Raw genomic sequence first — 23,515 nt, 5'->3', positions numbered from 1 at the left:
GAAAACATAAAAAGGAACATTTTGTATTTCTAATTCCTAAGAAATACAACATCCGTGCTAGACTTGCAAAGGCGTAGAAGGGAGAGTTCAGAATTGCCTTTGGGATGGGAGATGGGAGGGAGGGAGCTGCAGGACCGGCTGCTCTCTTCCCCTCGCCAAGTGAGGGGCCACAGGGGCCGACTCTGAGAGGCTGGCAAGCACCCCTCCCGGAAGTGGGGGACACAGGTCTGAGCTGACTCACACGGGAGCTGTCTCCAGGAGAGAAGCAGGACCGGCTGGCTGCCCAGAGCCGAAGCGAGATGGGACCCCTCAGCGACACGGAACTGAGCATTGTCCCACCACCACCGTGTCCTGCAGGCCAGAGGAGGGCTCCGTAGGGAGAAGCCAGACTGGGTCACCTGGAGAGAGACTCTGCCCAAAAGGACCACCTGCAGAAGGAGGTGGCCCGACAGTTTGAGTGGCATGTGGATGGCCAGGAGGGAGGAGAGGCAGGAGGAGGACGGAGAGACAGACAGACTCACTCGTGCGGGAAGCTGCGGGTGGAGGCCCTTGGGGAGGAGGTCCAAGGAAGCTTCAGGGGCTCCCCCGAAAGGGACAGCCAGCCGGAGGGCACGCGACACAGGGAGCCCGGCGCCCGCTGCCCTGCAGCCTTCCTCAGCCGTGGGGACCTCTGGGGATACAGGATCTGGCGTGCAGAGAGGAGGAGAAGCGAGGAGAGAGTAACCAGCCTTCCCTCCCTGCCAAAGGCCTGACTGAGACAAGCGCTAGAGGAGTTTAAGTCAGACAGGAATCGGAAGTTTTGGTGTCAGACCGGACCAGACTGTTTCTTCCCTGTTGGGGACCAGAAAGCCTGTGAACCCTGCCAGAGATTTCATGGCGGAGAGGGCACAGGCGGAGGTGGGAAAGGACGAAGCTGCTTCTCCCTGCCCTTTCCGAGTGGAGTGAGCTGCCGGGGGCCCGGTGTGACCTGTCGGAGGGAGCAGCAGCATGCCACCCCTCCTGCCTCCGCCTCTCAGTGTCCTGCGATTTCTGTTTCGTTCTCTGACTCTGCCGTCAGTGAGGGGAGGCTTTCCCAATCATGGCAGACCACCAAGTAAGAGACAAACATAGAGGATAAAATAAGTCCCCTGTGCTCCACTGCTCAGAAAGGTCATCTTCGTCCATGGTCTTGCCCATGTGATTACAGGATTGTGATGACACTTTCGGTGTCCCAGAGAAGTGCTCTCATATTTGAAAGACTGGTGCGAGATACATCCACACAGGATTTAATAGCAGCCAAAATGGGTCCATCACTGTCATCCATCTCCTTCAGCTCGTCCGGGGGCTAGTGGGTAAGCAGAGTAAAATGCTTAGACGTGGAGGGCGTGGCATTCCTTGTCCCCTCACCCTCCACAGCCGAGGAGGGCGCGTGCCTCTTTCAGGCCAGGCATACGGGGGTCCCAGAGAGTCACTATAGAAACTGGGGGGTTGTGAACAGGCAACACGGGGTCTTCCTCTGTGGCTGGACACTAGCCTGGCTGTGGACACTTGCACTGCTCTTGAATTGAAGCGTCAGATGGTTCTGAGGTGGCCGACTCTCCCAGGAGGCTGGCTGACGATGCTCCCAGGAGTGGGCAGGGGCAGGGAACCATGAAAGCAGGCTGCAGGGCAGCTTGTCAGGGCAAGGATGTTTGATGTCTCCCATGTCAGTGGACACTAGGAAGTAGAAATGGCCATGAGCCTCCTCAGAAGGACCCCACCCAGAAGACTGCCTGCCGGGCAGACATGTCCCCCCACAAAGAGACTGTGGGCGTGTCCCCAGAGGACAGGAGCGGAGAGCAGGGGTGAGGCAAGAAGGATGCGCATGGCCCATGTCAGGGAATGATGCAAAGGCAAGGTCCCCGTGGGGGTGTCTCTGAAGACCACACAGCGAGCTGCCTACGACAGTCAGGAGGGAATCACAAGCAGCACCAGCAAAAGAAAAGGCCTTCGCCCCCTTTCCACTTACCCTGGAGGTTCAGAAAGGCAGAGAGGTCGATGGAGCAGGGGGGTGGGAGCAGACCATGGCAGGTCCTGGGCCTGGCATCGTGCCCAAGGGGGTGGGGAAGGAAGTGGCTTAAGCGGTGCATGAGATCAAGTTTTGATTCAGAACGGCTGGATTTTTTCATAGTTGAAGATGAGACTTTTCTCCTTCCTGAAAGTGACCAGATGTGGCCAAGCGGTGGGGGAGGGAGCCCTGAGGATCGTGTGGCCAGGCAGGAGAGGAACACAGCTGACCCCCGACTGTTGCTGGTGCAGTGCAGCCCCACAGTACGCCGGGTGTGCACGTCGCTTCTGCTCACACGTTACACCACACTCCATACAGTGTTTTGGATCTTGCATTTGAACTAACAATATATTGTGAACATTTTTCCATATGAAGATTTCTACCACTTCTTTGTCAATGCCTAATTGACTAATGTATTTAATTCCCTAAGAAAAATTGTGTATTTGGAAGGATTCTTTTTTTGAGGAAGACTAGCCCTGAGCTAACATCCGTGCCCATCTTCCTCTACTTTACATGTGGGACGCCTACCACAGCATGGCTTGCCACGCGGTGCCATGTCCGCACCCGGGATCTGAACCGGCGAACCCTGGGCCGCTGAAGCGGAACGTGCGCACTTAACCGCTGCTCCACCGGGCCGGCCCGGGAGGATTCTTTTTTATCTAGTCTTAGAAACTCAATCTCAGATCAGCAGCCATCACACTAAAGTCTAATAGAAATTAAGAATAAAATGTGAGTATTGGTTTTCAGCATTTTTATTTAACATTTTCTTGCAGTTTCTAGCTACTTCAATTACATATGAACCATAAATATGAACCATATCAGGATACGAACCATAAATATGGTTCCATATGAACCATAAACGAGAGGTATGATTTTTACACATGAAGAAACAAAATTATAATTATTTTCCAGTGATGTGTTTATATATGTATGTTTCCCAAAAATATTTTAAAAAACTGGAATTAATTAAAAGGCTTCAGCTTAAATAAAGATAATGACTCAATGGAATGGATTTTGTATATAACACAAATAACCAGTTAGATAGTACCATCAAAGAGACCCCATTTATGACAGGAACAGAGAATATTCAAATGTTTGAAAATAACATTTACCATAAAATTTAAGAATGTTATAAAATTTATTTTTGTATTTTGATGGAAAAAACAGATGGAGAGCTTTATTTCTGGATAAGAACACCTAACATACTTTTCAGATGTCATGACAACTAAGCATATGAAAAGATACTAACGCCATTTTTCATTTGGGAATTGTAGATTAAAACAGCAAGATATCATGTCACGCCTATTAGAGTGGCTAACATCTGGAACACTGACAATACCAAATGCTGACAAGAATGTGGAGTGACAGGAACTCTCACCCTCTGTGGATGCAAAATGGCACAGCCACTTCAGAAGACAGTTTGGCCATTGAGACAGAGCTAAACGTAGCTGTTACTGTACGATTGAGCATTCCCACTCCCAGGTATCTGCCTAAGTTTTCTCTGAAAACTTATGTCTACATAGAAATTTGTTCATGAAGGTTTACAGCAGCTTTATTCCTAATCGATCAATCTTGGAAACAAACGGGATGCCTTCAATTGGAGAATGACCAGATAAGCTGTGGTACCTCCGTGCAATGGTATGTTATTCAGCAGTAGAGGAAATCAGCTATCAAACCATGAAAAGACATGAAAGAATGTCTTAAATGCTTAGATGCGCATTGCTAAGTGCAAGATGCCAGTCTGAAAGCTACATGCTATGTGATTCCAACTACAGGACGTTCTAGAAAAGGCAAAACTATGGGGATGGTGAAAACAGAAGTGGTTTCCAGGGGTGGGGGGAGAAGGCATGAGTGGCAGAGCACAGGGGATCTTTAGGGCAGTGAAGTCATTCTCTAGGACACTGTAATGGTGGGTACAGGACATTATACACTTGTTAAAATACATAGAATGTACAATGCAAAGAGTGAACCCTAATGGAGATGATGGGCCTGTTAATTGTGATGTCTCACTCTCCAGTCATCAATTATAGTGAATGCACCACACTAATGCAAGATGTTAATAATGGGAGAAAATGTAGGGGTACGGGAGGTGGGTATTTTGGAACTCTGTGCTTTCTGTCCACTTTTTCTGTGAGCCTAAAACTGTTCTTAAAAATAAAGTCTACTGATTAAAAGGAAAAAAAGGAGCTATCAAGCCACAAAAAGGCATGGAGGAACCTTGAATGCATATTGCCAACTGAAAGGGCCACACACTGTATGATTGAATTACATACATTCTAAAAAAGGCAAACTGTAGAGACAGTTAAAATATCAGGATTGGGGGTTGGTTGAATAGGTAAAGCACAAGAGATTTTTAGTTTGGTGAAACGATTCTGTGTGATACTATAATGGTGGATACACGATACATGTGTTAAAACCCGTAGAACCTTATAGCACAAGAATGACCCTAATGTATTTAATTTTTTTTTTTCTGAGGAAGATTTGCCCTGAACTAACATCTGTGCCAATCTTCCTCTATTTTGCATGTGGGTCGCTGCCCCAGCATGGCTGCTGACCAGTGGTATAGGTCTGTGCCCAGGAACCGAACGTGGGCTGCTGAAGTGGAGCATGCTGAACTTAACCACTAGGCCACAGGGCTGACCCATATATTCAAATTTTAAAGTCCCTTAGGAAATAGAGAGATCCCAACGTGGAATGCAGAATTTAACAAAACAATTTAACTGTATTACAAATGTATGAACAACCTCATTGAGGGGTATGGAGAAAAAGGCACCGTCCTAAGTAACTTTGGAAGTGAGTGGAAAATGAAAAAATAAAGGCAAAAAACTTCGCATAAGCACTACACTCTGGGAGATAAAGTCGTTTCTCATGGGGATATAGGCTAACGATTCTAAGGCTGTCGTACGTGTGTACTGGGGTTCCACAGTCAAGTGCATGGCTTGTGGGTGGTGGGAGCTGATGTCTTCCCACTGCTGGAGCGGGAGGTTACAGGGAAGCAGAGGGAGGGGACCAGGATGACCACCTGGTGATGGCTCACAGCTGGAGACATCAGTGCGAACTCGTGTTTAGTTGATATAGATATAGATGGTTAGATACAGAAATACGGACAGGCGTGTGTGCGCAGGTTTGTATACACACATACACACGTTTCCCAGCTCTGTCAGCTGAGTGGTCTGACTGTCAGCTGAAACAATGACATCTCATTAGCAACAAGCACAGCCAGAGTGCAGATCGAGGTTTCTAATACAATTCTCCAATAAAAGGAACCAGAACTCATTGGAAAAATGGCTGATTGTGGGTTTGGGGTAGGAGAGATAGAGGAGCCTAGACCACGCAGTGCCAGGAAGTAAGGAGGTGTTCAAAACCGAAAACCTGCCGTGATACCGATGGCAGTGCTGTAAAAGGACACAGGAACCAACTGAAGGAGCCCTCGACGGCCAAAGGTTCCCGCCTTTGAAAACAAAATGAATAATGTGGCATTGGATTATAACCCAAAGTACAAAATAAATATCCATGAGTCCGTACCAATATAAATAAATGACTGGCTAAATGAATACATGGAGGAGAATAGACAAATCTCCCATAGAGATATCGGAACAATCTCTGTAGACACACAGCCTTCACGGAGGGGGAGCACCATTCTCGTTAAGCGTGGGCTGTGCATGTGACTCCTTCCAACGAGCATAGTGGAAAAGAGGGGAAAAGGCTAACTTCACAGTGGAGAACCCTGACGGACACGACCTCAGCCAGGTGGTCAAGGTCAATACCAACAGTGATATGTCATGTTGACAGCAGGCTCCTCTGATAGCATGTGATAAAAATGGCACGTTACCTCTCTGGTCTTCGTTCAAAACACATAATCCCAGCCTAAGCCTGAGGAGAACCTCAGACAGATCTCAACTGGGGGATGTTCTGTGAAATCACTGGCCAGCGCTCCTGAAGACAGTCGAGGTCATCGGAAACAAGGCCTGAGAGACCGCCCAGCCAAGAGGAGCCTGAGGACGTGCGACAACCAAATGGAACGTGGGAGCCTGGGACAGAAAAACACCGTTAAATACAAACTAAGGCAATTCGAATCAGGTACGGACGTCAGTTAACAATAACGGATCAATATGGGTTCACTCATTGAGACAAATGTACAGTGGCTGTGATGAACGAAGGTCATGTGTGAGTAACGGGAGCTGGGGTGAGGTGTGGGGAGCTTCTGTACTATCTTCGCAATCTTTCTGTAAATCTAAAACCGTCCTAAAGTTAAAAGTTTATTAAAAAAGTATGTCAACTCTTCCCCAGCCAATTTACTAATTTCAATGTAACTCAAAATGCCCAGTAGGATTTTTTTTTCAAAATGAAAAACTGATCACGAAAGAGACGTGGATGAAACAGCAGGAACAGCGAGGTGTATTTTGGAAAAGATAGGCGGGGGTGAATTTCTATAACTCACACACACAGAGCCACAACCTTAAAACAACGTGGTTCTGATGCAAAAACAGACAGATGAAATGGAATGCTTGACCCGGAAGCAGACTTGAGAGCGTGTGACAATCTAGCCTCTGTAAAGCTGGCCACTCCGATGGGCTGGCAAAGCAAAGGCTCGCCATACTTGCGCATTTGTACCAGGCATACAGTTGTACAAAAAGCACCCTGTTTTATTTAATTTTTAAAATTTGACCTCAGCTGCAGAGCATGAAGCCACTCACAGTCCTCGGATTGTGGTCCCCTCTCCTCACCGCTCTGCGCAGGCTCTGCCGTGTGTCGTTTGCTCTCCCTTCGTCCTGGACGGCCCCCGCCACCTCCCCTCTCGCAGGGGCACCCAGTCCATGGTTTGGTTTACTTGTTTAGAAATGCAAGCACTTTAGGTAGTGTTGCTTTCCGTGTGTGTTTTCAGCTTCCATAAATGGTAATGTCCAACAGGTCTAATTGTATGTCGTCCCTTTTTCACCCAACAGTATGTCTTTCAGGATTTGTCCGTGTTGCTGTCCAGATTTCTAGCCCGGCGCCCTGGATTGCTGCGTAGGGTTCCAGAGGCCACGCCGCCATGCTTATTTGTCCATTCCCCTCATGAGGAGGGTACAGGTTGCCTCAGCCTTCCCAGCGCCTTCAATAAGACCGTGATGAAAGAACCTGCTCGTTTCTGTGTCTCGTTCACACTTGACCTTCACCAGGTTAATACTCAGAATGGTGGGTAGCGCTGGGCTATTCACACTTGTGCTGAGTATTACCAGCTTGCTCTCCTGAGTAAACACACAAGTTCACACCAGCCAGCAGTGCACGGGGGCTTCTGCCACCTGCATCCTCTGCAACGTTTGTATTCTCTGATTTTCTCGTTGTGTGATCTAATGGTGTATGTCGCATCGCATGGATGTGGTGCTTTAATTGTGTGACTGGAGAAGTTGAGCATCGCGCCCTCTGTTCTGATTCCCATTTCCCCTTCAGAGTCTGGCCCCTCATGTGTTTTGCTCATGTCCTCTTGGACTGCCTGCCTTTCTCTCATTGATTTACAGGAGCCCCGTGTGTATTCTACATCGGCCCTTGCGCTGAGAGCTGGCTTTCTGCCTTACTGTGGGGACCAGTGGGCTACGGTTTATTCAAGACAATGTGGGGAGACTAGAGGGACCCCCACAGCACTCCCTCCTTGCCTCTCTCCATGCGAGGGGCACAGTGCTCTTTGACTCGGGACCGCCACTGCCCAGTCCCCCACCATGCACTGAGGTGAAGCACAGTTGGTGGCTCTGGGGAGTTCTCACTGTTTTTGGTGTTGGTTTGACAAATCCATTGACCTCCCGCTGGCTTTGGTGGCACCTCCCAGACTATTTTTGGGAGCAGTGGCCCCATGCTAATTTCATGTCTTTCTAGAGCCAGAAGACAGTGTGCCACACACCAATTTTACAAGGAAAAAAATTAGGAGAAAAACATTTGAGTACTCTTTATATACGTGTATTGAAAGTATATTAAAGTGTTTTTTAGGGAAAACATATAATTATTGTGTTTGCTACATCTAGCAGCTGAAAGCCGCTCTTCTTGTTTTCTTCAAGTCCTTATCATTTTCCTGGTTGGTGGCAGACCAAATTACCACTCAGCAGCCCTTGCGTGATGGCTGTCACATTAAACAGAACCCAGTGTCACAGCAACAACTCGAAGGCTTTTGCACCGTGGGCTGTGGAAGTGATAGATCAAAATCTGAACGGTCAAGGAGTAACCCACAATCTATCTCCCGTGTCTGGATTGTCCTGTGGCTCATTATTTTTCTGAAGAAATCTACCATAGGAAGTGAAGCTTGTGTCTTCTCGTGAGGGTATCCACGGCCACGCTCCGCCCAAATCTCTGGGGGTGGGACCCAGTGGGCATCAGTGTCTTTAAAAGCCCTTCAGGTGATTTCAAGGACAGCCAAGATTGAGAACCAGCGCCGGCTCAGACCACTGGTTCTTAAACCTGGCTGCACATTGCATCACCCGAGAAGTGGCAAAAGATTGTCTCCTGGGCCCCACTCCCAGACGGTCTCATTTCATTGGTCTGGAATGCAGCCTGGGCACTAGGATTTTTAAACGCTTCTTGAGTGGTTCAAACGCGCAGCAAAGTTTCAGGACCACAGCTTGACTCCTCCCACGCCTCAATCTGCCACATCGTTGTACTTACCGGTTTAATTCCATCAGATTTGTCAGCGCCCCCTCTCCAATAGACATTACTTATTTTTTGGACTGAAAGCTTACTTGGATTTTTCGTATGTTTGTCAATTATTCACCATTGCTTCCTGTATCTCACGCCTTCCTTTAGGATTCCTTTTTTTATTTCATGACATTATCCCTTAGAACTTCTTTTAGCAAGAGTCTGGATGCAGCTATAAATTGTCTGCATATTTTTTCTTAAAACTTCTTTATTTTAGCTTCTCTACTGATGGTTTACTGCGCTGGGAAATCGGAGCTGACACTTATCTTCTCTCTGCTCTCTGAAGGTGCGATTACGTTGCCTTCTTTTCTCTGCTGTTGCCAATAAGAAGCCTTTGTCGGTCTGTTAGTGGTTTCTAGGTTACGTTTCCTCTTTTCTGGTCTGGTTGCTTTTATGCTTTTTCTCTTTGCCTTTGGTTTTCGGTGGTTTCCCTCACATAACATTTGGGTGTACATTTATTTTGTTTATCCTGCTTGCAATTCCTGGTTCTTCCCTCTGAGCATTCGTCTTACTCCCTTCCAGAGAATTTTCAGCCACATTCTCTTTGAGAACCGGCTTCTCTCCTCTCATCTGTGGGTGGGTCCTCTCCGTTCCCCTTCCACGTCTCTGAACCTCTCTTTCATACTTTCATCTCTTTGCCTCTCCCATCTGCAGTACCTTTGAATTCTGTGTCATATTCGCTTAATTTTAAATTTCAGTGACTACACTTACTTCTAGAAGTTGCATTTGCTTCATTTTTGAATCTACATGTTTTTGTTTGCTTTCCTATTTCCCTGTTTTTGCTTGTGCTTTCTATTCCTTATTTTATCTCGTTAAAGATTTTAAGCACATTTACTTTATACTTCAGATTGATTGGTTATTTCAGTTTCTTGGTATGCTAGTCCTTTCTCCTTATCTTTTCAGCTCACGCTCCCACTCAGAGACTTGCTTCACCCTCTCCTAGACGGCAGCCCTTGTCTTTTAGAGAGCGACTGAAATGGCAGGACGCCTAGGGTGTGCTCTGGAGAGTGGAGGGTTGGGGAAGTGCGCGTGGGCGTGGGAGAAGTCAGATGGTCTGTGATTTGTAGCTCTCGCTTCCCAGCTCATCTGCGCCCAGGATTTTTGTTTCCTCTGGAGAATCTCACACTCTGTGTTGTGGAAGTACTACTGAGAGCATATTTTTTGTTTTCTTCAGCCTGTTAACCTCATTAATTTCAGGGGTACTGGATAGGATTTTTAAAAAATTGGTGTCTTGTCTTTGGGGTTTCTGCAACATGTGGCTGGTATAAATTGGGACCTCTAGAGCCTAGAATAGTTTTGCCTAGAACCTAAGTTGACCTAAGCTTCTTCGTTGCTTCTCTGGGCTGCTGGGCAGATTCTTTTCAGCTCCCCTTTCACTGAAGGGCAGTTTTTCCAGAATCCCAGATTTTCACTTAAGTCTTACTCCTGGCTCTCAAGTGTGGGGGTGCAAGGTCAAGTCCCTATTCCAGAGAGAGAACATTAAAACCTCTACCTCTGTCCTCTAAGAGTTTATTTCTGAGCCAATATTTATGAGAGCCACCATGACTTCAATTATTTTATTAATGATGCACAGGGATTCCTTTTATTTAAAAAAATTTTTTTAATTATAATTTTTCTTTTTGACGAAGATTAGCCCTGAGCTAACTACTGCCAAACTTCCTCTTTTTGCTGAGGAAGAGTGGCCCTGAGCTAACATCTGTTGCCAATCTTCCTCTTTTTTTTTTCCCCAAAGCCCCAGTACATAGTTGTATATCCTAGCTGTAGGTCATTCCAGTTCTTCTATGTGGGATGCCACCACAGCATGGCTTGATGAGTGGTATGTAAGTCCATGCCTGGGATCTGAACCAGAGAACCCCAGGCCACTGAAGAGGAGCATGTGAACTTAACCACTAGGCCACCAGGCCAGCTCCCATTATTTCAAGTTATCCTCAGAAAAATCCCTGCAGCATGCATGCCATCACCAATCTCTATTGTGCAGATGGATGAATTAAGGCTCAGCATAACTAGGTGACTCACCCGAGATCATATACACGGAGTGGCAGCGTTGGAATTGCAGCCCAAGCATGACCACCCGGACGTCTGCAAGGTTAGCCCACCGTATAGCACCTCCCTGAACGATTGGTGCATTTGCCTTAATGACAAATGTGTGTGTGCGCTATTGAAGTGGCTGAATGTTCCAGAATAATCTTCCAGTACAAACCTCTTGTGGGATAGGAAGTCAGTCCACACCCAACATCCGGGTTCTCCTCCACACCACCGGCACTTGGTTTGAGCCATGTGACGGGAGCTAGCCAGTGACATGGGAGTGCAGGTGGAGCAGAGGCCGTGTGTTCTGTTCGGGTGGCAAGGCTGCCCAGCTCACCTTGACCTGAACGCGGGGAGACGACCTGGACGGAACAAAACTGCCGGGATTCGAGCCGGGGGTCCTGTCGCGGCAGCTCGTGCTCGTTACTCTGACTACCATGTTTCTTTCCCACCGCTTCCCTCGGTTTCAGCAACGCTTTTTTCTGCTACTTTGCAGAGAAAATAGAAACCCCTAGATGGCAACCCCGGTGACAAACCCACACACTCGCCTCAATCGCAGATTCTGCTTATTTCATCTCTCTTGTATATTCAATCCCCTTCTCTTAACAACCTTCTTCATTTCTTTTATTTAATTTAAACATCTTCACCGTGGTTATGTTTTATAAAAAAAGCCCGTGGCTTTTAGAGATACGTAATGAAATATTTATGGTTTAAATGGCATTGTGCCTTGGATTCGCTTCAGAATAACCCAGTGTTGAGGGAGTAGTGGGCTGGAGATGAAGTAAGATGGGCCGTGTGTCAGTGACTGTCAAAGCTGGGTCGTGGGTACATAGGGGTGTCATCATTGTCTTCCACCCACCTTTCTGTAGATATATTTGAAATTAGCCTAATGCACAATTTTCCTAAAATGGTACACAAAAATTAATAGAAGAAGAAAACCTTTTTGCGAAATTGTTTTTTGAAAACTGGAGAAGAAAATATGTTTAATACAACCTGTGAAAGACACATGCCTCTTCATTTCACCCTCTTGCTGGTTAATCGGCCCTGGGGACCCCGAGAGTATTTTTGTTACCTTGCTGGCTTTGAAGATGGAGGGCGTGGCCACGGGCCAAGGAATGCAGGAAGCGTCTAGAAGCTGGAAAAGGCGAGGACACAGATGCTCCCCTGGAGCCCAGAAGGAGCCCGCCCTGCCGCCTGACGTTAGCCCGCGAGGCCCACTTTGGACCTCTGACCTCCAGGACATCTTTTTCGGCCCCTAAGGCATCATTTATTGGTTTAGAGAGCACCCATCACATAATTGGGGTGCTTTACGATATAGAAAACATCCCAACAGAACTCACATAGTTAAGTACAATCAACAAATTACAGAACCAAAAAAACTGGCATGAAGCAACAATCTTTCAAGTTTCTAAGATGCTGAGAAGTGGCAGTTAAAAAGGTGATTCCAGCAGCAGGAGACCAGACAGACGGGCAAAGCTGCACAGGAACCACAGCCCCAAACGGGACATTTGCGGAGGGTGAGTGACATGTGAAATGAAATTTCACAAAGACAATCAACTTGTGTTATTTTAAGTTACTAATTTGTAGTAAATTTTACTAAAAATCGTTAACTAACATGCACATTTTCCAATTGAATCAAAATATGATCTTGGTCTGATATTAATTTCCCTTATACACGTCAGCAACACAATGAAGAGGTTAGGATCCTGGGCTCTTGAACAAGAGAGTCAGGTTTGCATCCTGGTCTACTCACAGTAGATAAGCTACTTAATTGTCCTGTGCCTCAGTTTCTTCATTTGTAAAATGAGACCAACAATAGCACCTACGTGTGAGTACACGACAAGCACTGGGAACAACACCTGGTGCACGGTAAGCACTCAGTAAATTTAGTTATTATTGTTGGCTCTTATGTATTTCTGACCTATTTTCATCCAGTAAGTTGTCTGTTCCTTTGCCAAGACCAGGCTTTTTTTTTTTTTTTTTTGCTGAGGAAAATTTGCCCTGAGCTAACAAATGTGTCAGTCTTCCTCTATTTTGTATGTGGGTCGCTACCACAGCATGGCTGCTGATGAGTGGCATAGGTCTGCACCTGGGAACTGAACCCCGGCCGCTGAAGCAGAGCATACCAAACTTAACCACTGGGCCACCGGGCTGGCCCCTATACCATACTATTTTGGTGGGACGGAAAGGTGCAGCTCACTATTGTTCTTCATAATTTTTCGTGGCTTTGTTTCCTAAACTTAATTCTCCGTATAAAACATAAAACCATTTCATCCAGTTTCATGAAAGAAAAAACAAACAGCATTGATTTCAACATATGGTGTTGGAACAAACTGGATAGTCATATGTAAAAATACAAAACTTAACCTTCATCTCACACCTCATACAAACATGAACACAAATGGGTCATTGAGCTAAAGACAAAAGCTGTAACTATCAAACCTCCAGAAGAAAATATAGGAAAAACCCTTCCTGATCTTGGAGTAGGCAAAGATTTCTCAGATGGGACACAAAAACATAAGTCACACAAGAAGATATTGACACATTTTATGTGGTAGGCGCTTGTGATTTGCCACCCAGACTCGTCCTCTGAAATAAAGGCTTTATGACCCCAGCTGCTAGAATTGTCTTCGGCAGGTAGCTCTCAGCCCCCACCGACAGCCATGGGGTCCTACAGTCAATGGAGGCATAACGTGGGGACTGCCCAGTCCCGCTCCTTACTTTTCACATCGTAAAAGGCACTCCTCACAGACCTACTGCACTCAAATTTCCATCTCAGATTTGGCTTCCTGGGAATCTCCATCTGAGACATTGGGCTTCATTAAATTTAAACTATTCTGTTCTTTGGTAGACACTGTTAAGAAAATGAAAAGGCAAGCCATAGATGGGAGAATATATTTGCAATACATATAGCCACCAAAGGACTTGTATCCATAATATATAAAGAACTCTTACAACTCAATAATAGAAAGTCAACTCAAAAGTAAAATAGTAAAATTTTTGAAAAGGTCTTTCACAAAAGGATTTATAGGTATGGTCAGTAAACACATAAAAACCCAATAAGGATGGGGAGTATATAAGGTGAGCATGGAACATCTTGTGGAGCAAGAAAGTATGGTGGTGCTCAAAAATAAAACAAAAAGCCACAATGATGAGGGTATGTCAAAAGGATGCAAGAGCCAACTGAAGAGCTCCCAGTGGCCAGAGCTGGAACCTTTGAGTAACAAAATAATTAATGCAGTATTGGATTATAACCCAAAGAATAAAATAAATATCCAGGAGTCCATACCAAGATAAATAAATGATTGAATAAATGATACCTGAGGGAGAAGAGACAAATCTCCCTACAGAAGAATTTCAAGTAATTTACACAGACACTCCCCTGCCCCGAGGAAACGAAGCTCAAATCTCATCTCCTTAAGTGTAGGCTGTGCACCGTGACTTCTTCCCAAAGAGGACAGCGTGAAAAGGGGGAAAAGAGTAACTTCTCAGTGGAGAAACCTGACAGACAGACACGACCTCAGCCAGGCGGTCACGGGTCAACACCAGCAGTGATGAGCCATGTTGATAGCATGCCCCTTGATACTATGTGATGAGAAGGGCAGTTTGCTTTTGTGGTCTTCATCCCCAAAATACATAACCCCAGTCTAAGCATGAGAAAAACATTAGCCAAATCCCCACAGAAGACATCCTTCAACACACTTGACCAGTACTCCTCAAAATTGTCAAAGTCATCAAAAACAGAGAAAGCATGAGCAACTAACAGCCAGGTGGGTCCACAGCTAACTGTGTGTGGTATCCTGGATGGGATTCTTGAATTTGAAAAGTACATAAGGTAAAAACTAAGGAAATCTGAATCAAATATGGACTTCAGCTAATAACAGTGTATCAATATTGATCCATTAATTGTGATGAATGTACCATACTAATACAAGATGTCAGTAACAGAGGAAACTGAGTGTGAGGTATATGAGAACACCGCACTATCTTCACAATTTTTCTGTAGGGTTAAATTATTCTAAAACAGAAATATTTACTTAAAAAAAAACCCCATGTCATTTGTCATCAAGGAAATGCAAATTAGAGCTACAATGGGATACCACTCCACAGACACCAGAATAGCTAAAAGTAAGAGATTGACAATACAAAGTGCTGACAAGGATGTGGAACAACTGGAACCCTCATACACTGCTGGAGGGAATATAAAATGGTACCACTACTTTGGAAAATAGTTTGATGGTTTTTATAAAGTGAAACAAAGACTTGACATTTAATCCAGAAATTCTATTTCTAGGTATTTACCCGAGTAAAATGAAAGCATATCTCCACTCAAAGACTTGTGTATAAATGTTCATAGCAGCTTTATTCATAATATCCCCAAACTGGAAACACGCATGTGTCTATCCATTAGTGAATGGATAGACACACTGTGGTATACTCATGTGATGGAATACTACTAACTAATAACTACTAGCGAGGAATGGATTCCCACACATCCTACAACACGGATGATCTGTAAAGCATTATGGTGAGCAAAAGAAACCAGACGTAAAAGAGCACATACTGCGTGATTCCATTTCTATGATATTCCAGAAAAGGCAAAAACAATCTGCAGAGATAGAAAACAACCAGCGGTTGCCTGGGCCGGGTCGGGGCACTGACTGCAAAGGAGCCTGCGGGAACTGTCTGAGGTGATGAAAGCGTCCCATATCTTAATTGTGCTGGTGGTCACCCAAGTGGATGCACTTAAAATGGATGTGTTTTATTGTGTGTAAATTATACCTCAATAAAGTTGATTGTTAAAAAGAGTAAAGAAAGAAAAAATAACTTTGAGAGTCTTAGTGGAATTGCAGTATTTATACACTAATTTTAGGAGATTTCCTAAACAACACTATGGTTCCAATCCTGCGTCCTGGCGTGTCTCTATGCTCTCTTCCCAGACCGTTGTTTTCATTCCCATCGCTTTAAATGCCAATGACAGCCCTCTTCTCTGAGCTCCAGACCCCAAATGGCCACTTGACATTCTCACACTTAGTGGCTTAAAAGCTCCTTTAAGCCAACGTGTGCAAACCAAGCTCCTAACACTCCGCTGGGGCAGGGTCCCAGCACCTCTTCTGTCTTAACAAAGGGCAGCGCTGCAGCCTCCCCCGAAGGGCGTGTGCGGCCCTCATGGCTTTGCTTCTATCCCTGTCTGGTTCTCTCACGCTGGGGCGTTGCCTTCTGCACCGCCTGCAGCCTGGTCTAATCAGGCAGAGTCCCTCAGGAGGCGCCTCTCCCCGTTTCATCCGGGCACCCTCGGTTTGCTCTCTGTTTCACGGCCAGGCGGATATTTTATCATAGCACCTCCCTTTGCCTGAAAACCTCCCATGGTTTTCCATCGCCTTAGAACAAGACCAGAAGCTGTGGTGGTCTCCCCATCTCATCACCAGGACCCCCTCAGTATGGCCCCACCTCCTCTGCATTCCTGGTGTGGCCGGCTCCCTTCCACCTCCACCTAGGCAGGGCTCATCCCTTCCCGCTTCCCCTCCCTGCCCCTCCCAGCCTGGTTCACTCTACTAATCCTACCGATTTCAGCCCAAATGCCCCCCTCCCAGACCTAATCAAATGCTCCTGTTGGTCTCTCTCCTGGCAGGCACCTCCCTTCTCGGCCCTTGACCCAGCTGTAATGGTGCATGTTCTCTGCAGTGATTAGATCAATCAAGCAAGCAAGCATGTGCGTCTACAAACGTGTCGTCAGGCAGGGCCCATTTGGCAGGCAGAACACGTTAGCCCAACAGACTCCTTCCAGGTCAAGCGAGGCCCGCCCCATCCCGGCTCCACCCATCCTCCGCTTCCGCCCAGCCCAGATATGTGCCAGGGTGACTCCGACAGTTTTAAAGAGGGGCCTGGGGTGGCAAGGAGCAGTGGGCTTCCTGAAGGGCTCTTAGGAGCACCCAACCTGCCTGGGGAGGCACGTCTGAAGGCTGAGATCGGAGCCACAGTGGTGACGCGGGGACGCCTCCAGACCCCCAGCCCCTCAGTCCTGTCTTCCTGGGAGGGTCTCCTGGCAGTGGCCCCGAACCTCTGGGCTTCCAGAGCCAGCTGCAAAGAAGTCGACAGCAGGGCGAGCAGGTATCAGTCTGGGTGTCCCTGGGGAGGGGTAGCTTTCGTATTGTCCACGTGGGACAGAATCTCCAGTGCCCTTGAGGGGAAGGGCCAGGGACAATCCCCTGAACCCCGCCCTTCCCACTTCTGCTCCCCAACTTCCTTCTCTCTTCCCCGCCTTCTTGCCCCTCCCCTCTAGGAGGGGTAATTCCTTCATTTGGCCAAAGTTAATCTTACTTCTCCCACCTTTGCCTGGAGGATTTCGGATACATTAGTGAGCTCCCCTCTGGGCCAATCCCTCCTGGCTCTTCCTGGAAACGGTTTAACATGTGGCAGTCTCCCCAAAGCCCAATCTCCCTCCCTCCACACCGCGTGTCCCCCTGAGCTGCCAGCGAGCGAGCGTGCTGCTGGGCTGGGCAGCAGGTTCTGAAGGCACGGTGGGTGCCAGGCGGCGGGGTTCTGAAGGCACGGTGGGTGCCGGGTGGCGGGGTTCTGAAGGCACGGTGGGTGCCGGGCGGCGGTGTTCTGAAGGCACGGTGGGTGCCGGGCGGCGGGGTTCTGAAGGCACGGTGGGTGCCGGGCGGCGGGGTTCTGAAGGCAACGTGGGTGCTGGGCGGCAGGGTTCGGAAGGCACGGTGGGTGCTGGGCGGCAGGGTTCTGAAGGCACGGTGGTGCCGGGGAAGGGCAGTTGGGGCTCGTGCTGGGAGCCGGGGTGTGGTCTGAGCCCCGACTACTTGGTGGCTTCTCTCTGGCAGATCCCACATGGAGGAGCAGAGGCCTCCCAAACGCCTGCGCACCGGGGCTCCTGATCCAGGTACTGTCAAACGCCTCTCACTTCCCATTTGATCTTTTCCTGGTTTTCCCTGTACTTTTGGTATTGACATAGTTATACAACTTACAGATTCAAATAAGGCCGGTTATGAGAAACACAGCCCCTGCTCCTTCTGAGTTTCCCATACGTTAGACACAGCCATTTTCATCTGTCAAAACGGTTCTTTCAGCGTTTACTTCCTGTTCTCTGAAATCAATGCTTACAGTACTCCCAACTTTTTTACCCTTTTGGCCTTTTGTTCGGTCTTCTCTCTCCCGTAGGAGAGTATTCGGTTCCAGCTCCCACGTTCCCACCACCGTCACCGCGCTGTCCGCACACACGCCCTGCCCCCGACTCACACGCCTCCCGCCCCTTCTCCCAGCAGAGCCGGCTTTCCGGAACCAAGCCATCTGGGACACCAAGGTTACTTTCCCCTCTTGCATAACTTCGGAATTTTCCAGGACTTGATACTTGGCCTATTATTTGCTTATTGACCACTAATTCATTCTCAACTCTTCCCCAATTGTTTAAATTCAAACACAGTCAAGTCCTCTGTCAATTTCGTCTTCTTGGGGCGTTGCTGTCACAGCCTCGCAAGGGGCCCAGCTAGCCTGGCTGCTCTGAGCTGCTCCTAGCTGTCACCCTGGGATGCACCTTCACCATCGTGTGGGAACACCTTTCTCCTTTGGAATGTTATCTCCTGTGTTCTCTCTCTGGTGTCTTTCTCTTTCTTGGTTTATTCTTTCTCTTTGGTGGAGCAAGTCCTCCATCAGCCTCCTGAAAAAACATGCATCCAAAAGAAATTATTTGAGACTTTGCAGGTAAAATACCTTCCCTCCACCTGCCTTGATTCAGGAGTGATTGTTTGAAGACACCTTTCTATTGTCTTCTAGATTCTAGTATTGTTTTTGATATGTCTGATTTTTCTTTTTCTTTTTTTTTTTGGTGAGGAAGATTCACCCTCAGCTAACATTGTGCCCATCTTCCTCTGTATGTGGGACGCTGTCACAGTGTGGCCTGATGAGTGGTCTGTAGGTTCACGCCTGGGATCCGAACCTGTGAACTCAGGCCTCTGAAGCAGAGTGTGCGAGCTTAACTGCTCTGCCACCAGGCCAGCCCCGACATGTCTGAGTTTTTGGACATTCTGATTTCCGAGCCTTTTCATGTGACCTTGTTCTCTCTCTCTCTCCGGGAGCCTGTAAGGTCTTCTCTTTTTCTGCCGTGCTCTGAAAGTTGATGATAACAGGCTTTGGTGATCCTGTGCCTCTAACTTTCTGATATTTTATCCCTCTTATTTTTCATCATTTCGAGTTTTTGTCCTCTTTTCTGAGAGATTTTCTCAGCTTTATCTTCCAAAACTTCCATGGAGATTTTCATTTCTGCTCTCATAATTTTGATTTCAAAGAGCTGTTTTTTTCTGAATGCTCCTTTTAAAAAGTACCCAGTAATGGATTCCTGGGTACCATTTCTTCTCTTCTCTCTCTGAGGAGATTAGCGGTAGATTGTCTGAAAGACTCGTCTGTGGTGTACATTGTTTCCTCCCATTGCTTTTTCCTGTTTGATTGTCCCATGTGTTCGTCTTTCCTCTGATGGTGGCTGACCCCTTTGGCTGCCCATATTGAGAAAAGGACCCTGAAGAAGTGAAGAGTAGCCCTCAGCCTCTGGGTGGGCTTGTTCCCTGGGGTTCCACAGGACGTACATGGCTGGGCTCTCCAGCGGGGAACCCCAAGTGTCGGTTTCTCAGGACGTTTCTCTTAGGCTGCACAGGCCTCCCAGGGGAGACCCCTCAGATGGTCTTCAACACCAGCTCTGCCGCCAGTCAGGTTTCCACAGGTGTGCGTCTAGTGTGGGCTGTCTGTCATGTCTGCTGCTCAGTTATTCTCTCTGTTCAAACACCACACTGTCCTCATTGCTACAGCGGCACGCTTCTTCGTGATCTACGATAAAAGTACCCCCACCTTGTTCTTTTTCTGGAAGGCATTAAAATTTGATAGGTACTGTCAAATTGTTTGCCAAAACATTTCCCTCCATACATAGAGTGTCCTAAATCTTTTGATCTTTGTTGGTTTGACAGATGCCTAACAATGTCCCAATCTTTTCTTTAATTTGAATTGCTTTTTATATGTGAGGTTTAGCGTCTTATATGCAGATGGACCATTCACTTTTCTTCTTTTACAGATCGCCTGTGATTGCTCTTTGCTATTCTGTTCTATTTGGTTGTTTCTCTCATTGACTTTTAAGTGTTGTTTGCATTTCTGGGGTTTGTCAATTCAGACTTTCTTCAATTTAGGATCTCTCAACTCTCCCCCCAAGTCTGCTGCTGCGGGGGCCGCATTAGGTCAAGAAAGGGGAAGGTGGTGTATTACTGTCATGTGATTGGAAAGCGTGCTCTGCTCCTTGGTCCGTGAAGCCACCCCTTGCTTCTCTTTGCGCCCGTGTCTGGTCATCAGTCCGTGCAGGTCACTCTGAGCCCTCTAGGTCGTCCCTGCAGGGCCTGCCAGCCTGCCAGCTCTCCCGCAGCCCACTGAGGCCAGTCTTGGATCTCCTGGAGCCACAGTGAGCTCTGAGCTGGAGCCTGGACAGCAGATGTACACGACTCTGAGGGGCCCCGCAGGCCTCTGAGGACTTGAACAAAGCACAGACTTTGCCTGTCCTGGAAGGCACACGGCTCGGATATTTGATGCTCAAAACCCCCAAACTTAGACCTTTTCATTATCTTTGTCCTCCATTCCCAAACTCTCCTTGCCCAAATATGGGCAATGACTAGTGTCCCTTCCTTTCTGGTTTGTCGCCTGAGTACGGAGAATGCAGAGTCACGGAGCCCCTGACAGGACTGTCAGTGCGTGGCAGAGCGTGATGCCCGCAGGGGCCTGCGGTGGGCGTGCCGCTCTCTCAGCCCTCACCTCCTGCTGCTGCCTGCTGCTGCTCGGCCCTCTTTGTGGGTGGATGTAAGGTGTTAGTGCGAGTTTGAGATTCCTAACCGAGAACTGGGAAAACAATTCGCCCATGAGAAGATCTGATCCTGGCTTACTGATTTTTTTCTTAATGATGATTGTGGAGGAAGAGAGCAGCTGTCAAAATGCTCTCCATTGGGTCCACTGTGGCGGGTCTGTTGGAGCTGCTATTTATTCCTGAGTCCATTTGTCCCAGTTCTGTCCCCCACAGGACTCCACCACCCCTTGGTACACGTCCACCCCTGCTGCACCTCCTCCCCACTGTCACTCTCGGGCCGTCTCCCCCACCACGGGCAGATGCTGTCTGCCCCGGCACCGCCCGTCTGCCCCGGCACCGCCCTGGAGCTGCTCTCGCCAGTTCCAGGAACAGCCTTGCCGTGACCCACCCGAGTGGCCTCTCCCAGGCCTGCCCTGTCACTTAGCCAGCACCTTTGGTGGCTCGCCCCTTTCAGATCTATTCTCTCCCCCTCAGATCCAGGCGTGCCCTCCTGACTTTCCTCTCTGTCAGTGGCCCTGGAAGGTACTTTTTCTCTCCCTTTCATTTAAAGGTAGGTAGAGGACCTTAGGGATCTGTCAGAGGCCTTCTCTGCTCCTCTATTCCCTTGGGCTGGTCTCGTCAGCCCCCATGGTGGTGAAGACCAACTGTGTAGCTGACCCTAACTCCACTCCAGCCCAGCCCCCCAAGAGCCCCAGACTCATCTGTTTCTCTCATCTTCACTCGGATAATGTACCCCTGATTGTCATTGGGCACAATACTGAACACTTGTGTGTTACCCAAACCGGCATCTTCTCCTTGAGCTCTACCTTGGCAAATGCTTCCTTCCCCTCCCGGTTGGGGCGGGAGGATGGCAACACTTCAGGGTGGTCAGGAGAGTGCCCTGCGGACAGATGGGCTTGGATGCTCTCTTTCCTCCATCACACCAGCCGGCTGCACCTCTGCGCCTTTCCCAGCTCCTTCAACCCCCTGGAGGAGGACTGCGGGCCTGCCCAGCACTCCTGCCTCCAGGCACATCCTCCCTTTCTCCGCCCTCCCATCCCCATCCTCCACTCTCTCATCCTCCATCCTCCCGTCCTCCCCCGCCCTTGCTCTCCAAGTCTGCATGTGACTATGTTGCTCCCTTCCTCAAAATCTTTCAGCGCTCCCCTTTGGTCTTAGGATAAACTAAAACTTGGCTTGGCTTAAAGAGGTCTTGATGAGCTTCTCCTTCCCACTGTGCTGCCCTCCAGCTGGTCCAGGCTTCTTACAGTTCTGGAAGCCCTGCTGCCAGCCTCTCTGTCCCACCCAGAATCCTCTCCCTCCTACCCCGCCCCTGCCTTGCTAAATCCCATTCATCCCTGAGGTCCCGGTTTGCAGGTTTATGCTAACTCCTCCAGCCGGGCTCTCTGACCCAGCCCCCACCCAAGCCCTGTTAGGATGCTCACGTGAGTGGCACTAATCTAAGTTACTTGTAGTAACTCAGTCCTCCTAACTCCCCAGGGGTTGGTACTTTGCATCAATTCGTGACAAAGGCAATTGAAGCCCAGGTAAAGTGCCGGGCATTCTGGATTCAGAATGACCTCCCTCTGGTACCCTAACTCCCTCACTTCCTAACTTGTCACCCATTAGTGTCATTACAGCTTTTGTTTTGTTCTGTCTCTTCTGTTGAAGTTCAAGCTCAGTGAGGGCAGGGACTGTCATTTTTACTCAACTTGAATCTCTCTAGTGAACTCTAGACTCAGTCTACCCATCAGTGAAATGAGGAATGCAATGCCTAGCTGACCAGGTGGTTGTGAGGGCTGAATGAGACGACCGGTGGGAGAGCTGAGCCTGGAAAAGGCCCTCGGGCAGCCGGGTCTCCCCTGGGCCGCCCTACCTCTCCCCCGTTCTCCTGCCCCCAAAGCTTCCTGGACAGCCCCTGCTCTCCTCTGCTCACTGTCTGCGTCTCTATTTTGCCTAGGTGGGCACCGTCGGGAGCCAGGCCGCTCTGGTGTGGAAGGTGAAGACCCTGTGGAAGCACATGGCCCTGCAGAGCCAGGCCATCCCTCGAAACCCTTTGCCTACGTGAAACCCATGAGATGTGAGAGCCCAGCTTTCACAGAAGCTGCTCGTCTTGCAGAGAGAGGCCGAGGCCGCCACAGGGCCAGAAGCCCAAGGACAGAAAGAGGCCGCCGCAGGGTGGCAGGCCTCCCCCGGGGCCCCAGCCCCCAGGCGGGGCCAGGACACATGCTGGGGCCAGATTTGCATGCAGAGTTGGACCTTGGTGACGAGCCCACCCACCGCATGGAACTGGAAGCCAGGCAGTCCTGGTCCTTCCCCTTTACTGATGCAGTGACAGTGCACGTGCAGGGATGTGTGCTGTGGGGCCACAGCCCCCACACGGCCGTACTTGGCGTGAGACGCCAGGGGCAGCCCGACGCCTCTGGGTATTGGGCTCTCATGGGGTCCCCGGCCTCGGCCGTCTCTCCCCACATCGGGTTCAGGGCCTCGGCTGGCTCAGCTTTGTTCTTCATGCAGACGTCTTCTGGCACCTATGTGTATGGGGTCCCAACATTCTTCACCCACTTTGCACGCTGAGCCCCCTAATAACTTGCCGTCAGCTTCCGTTTCTCTGACCTGGGTGTTTGCTAAATACTCCTTTTTCTGCAGCCCAAACCTGAGTTCCCCCTCAGCCCCCACTCTCCTCTCCCACCGTGGTGGACCTCTAGGTCGTGTTGTCCAGCTGGGTCTGCGAGCCCCCTCCCAGGGTCCTGGCAGGTCCCACGCCCCGCTGCTCTCCCCATTTTGTGTTTTATCATTCATTTAGTCCCTCAGTGCTGGCTAAAACAAGTCAGCAGCGTCCACCTGCCCTCCCTGTCTCAGCCCGTTCGGTCTGCGGTCACCAACTACCACACAACGGGTGGCGTGGAAACCACAGACATCGGGTCTCACAGTTCCGGAGGCTGGAAGGCCGAGACCACCGGCAGATTCGGTGT

At 48.7% G+C, this 23,515-nt stretch overlaps 1 protein-coding gene across 2 annotated transcripts in view; it reads left to right on the top strand.

Annotated features, from left to right (window-relative positions):
* PRR20G (proline rich 20G) overlaps window positions 1-23,236 on the top strand; it is a 32,344-nt gene extending 9,108 nt beyond the window's left edge. Inside the window, exons 2-5 of one of the 2 annotated variants that reach the window (XM_070576445.1) lie at window positions 3,301-3,508; window positions 16,347-16,825; window positions 17,554-17,612; window positions 22,501-23,236. In XM_070576445.1, coding sequence (XP_070432546.1) covers window positions 16,563-16,825; window positions 17,554-17,612; window positions 22,501-23,117 — 939 coding nt within the window. In that variant the 5' untranslated portion in view covers window positions 3,301-3,508; window positions 16,347-16,562 and the 3' untranslated portion in view covers window positions 23,118-23,236. The remainder of the gene's footprint in view (window positions 1-3,300; window positions 3,509-16,346; window positions 16,826-17,553; window positions 17,613-22,500) is intronic. The other variant, XM_008539475.2, reaches the window with a different exon arrangement.
* The last annotated feature ends 279 nt before the right edge of the window (window positions 23,237-23,515 follow it).

This window comes from Equus przewalskii, chromosome 15, assembly GCF_037783145.1.
Source record: "Equus przewalskii isolate Varuska chromosome 15, EquPr2, whole genome shotgun sequence".
Lineage (NCBI taxonomy): Eukaryota > Metazoa > Chordata > Mammalia > Perissodactyla > Equidae > Equus > Equus przewalskii.
Note: the sequence above shows the minus strand (reverse complement) of the source record. Positions and strands in the feature narration are given on the sequence as shown.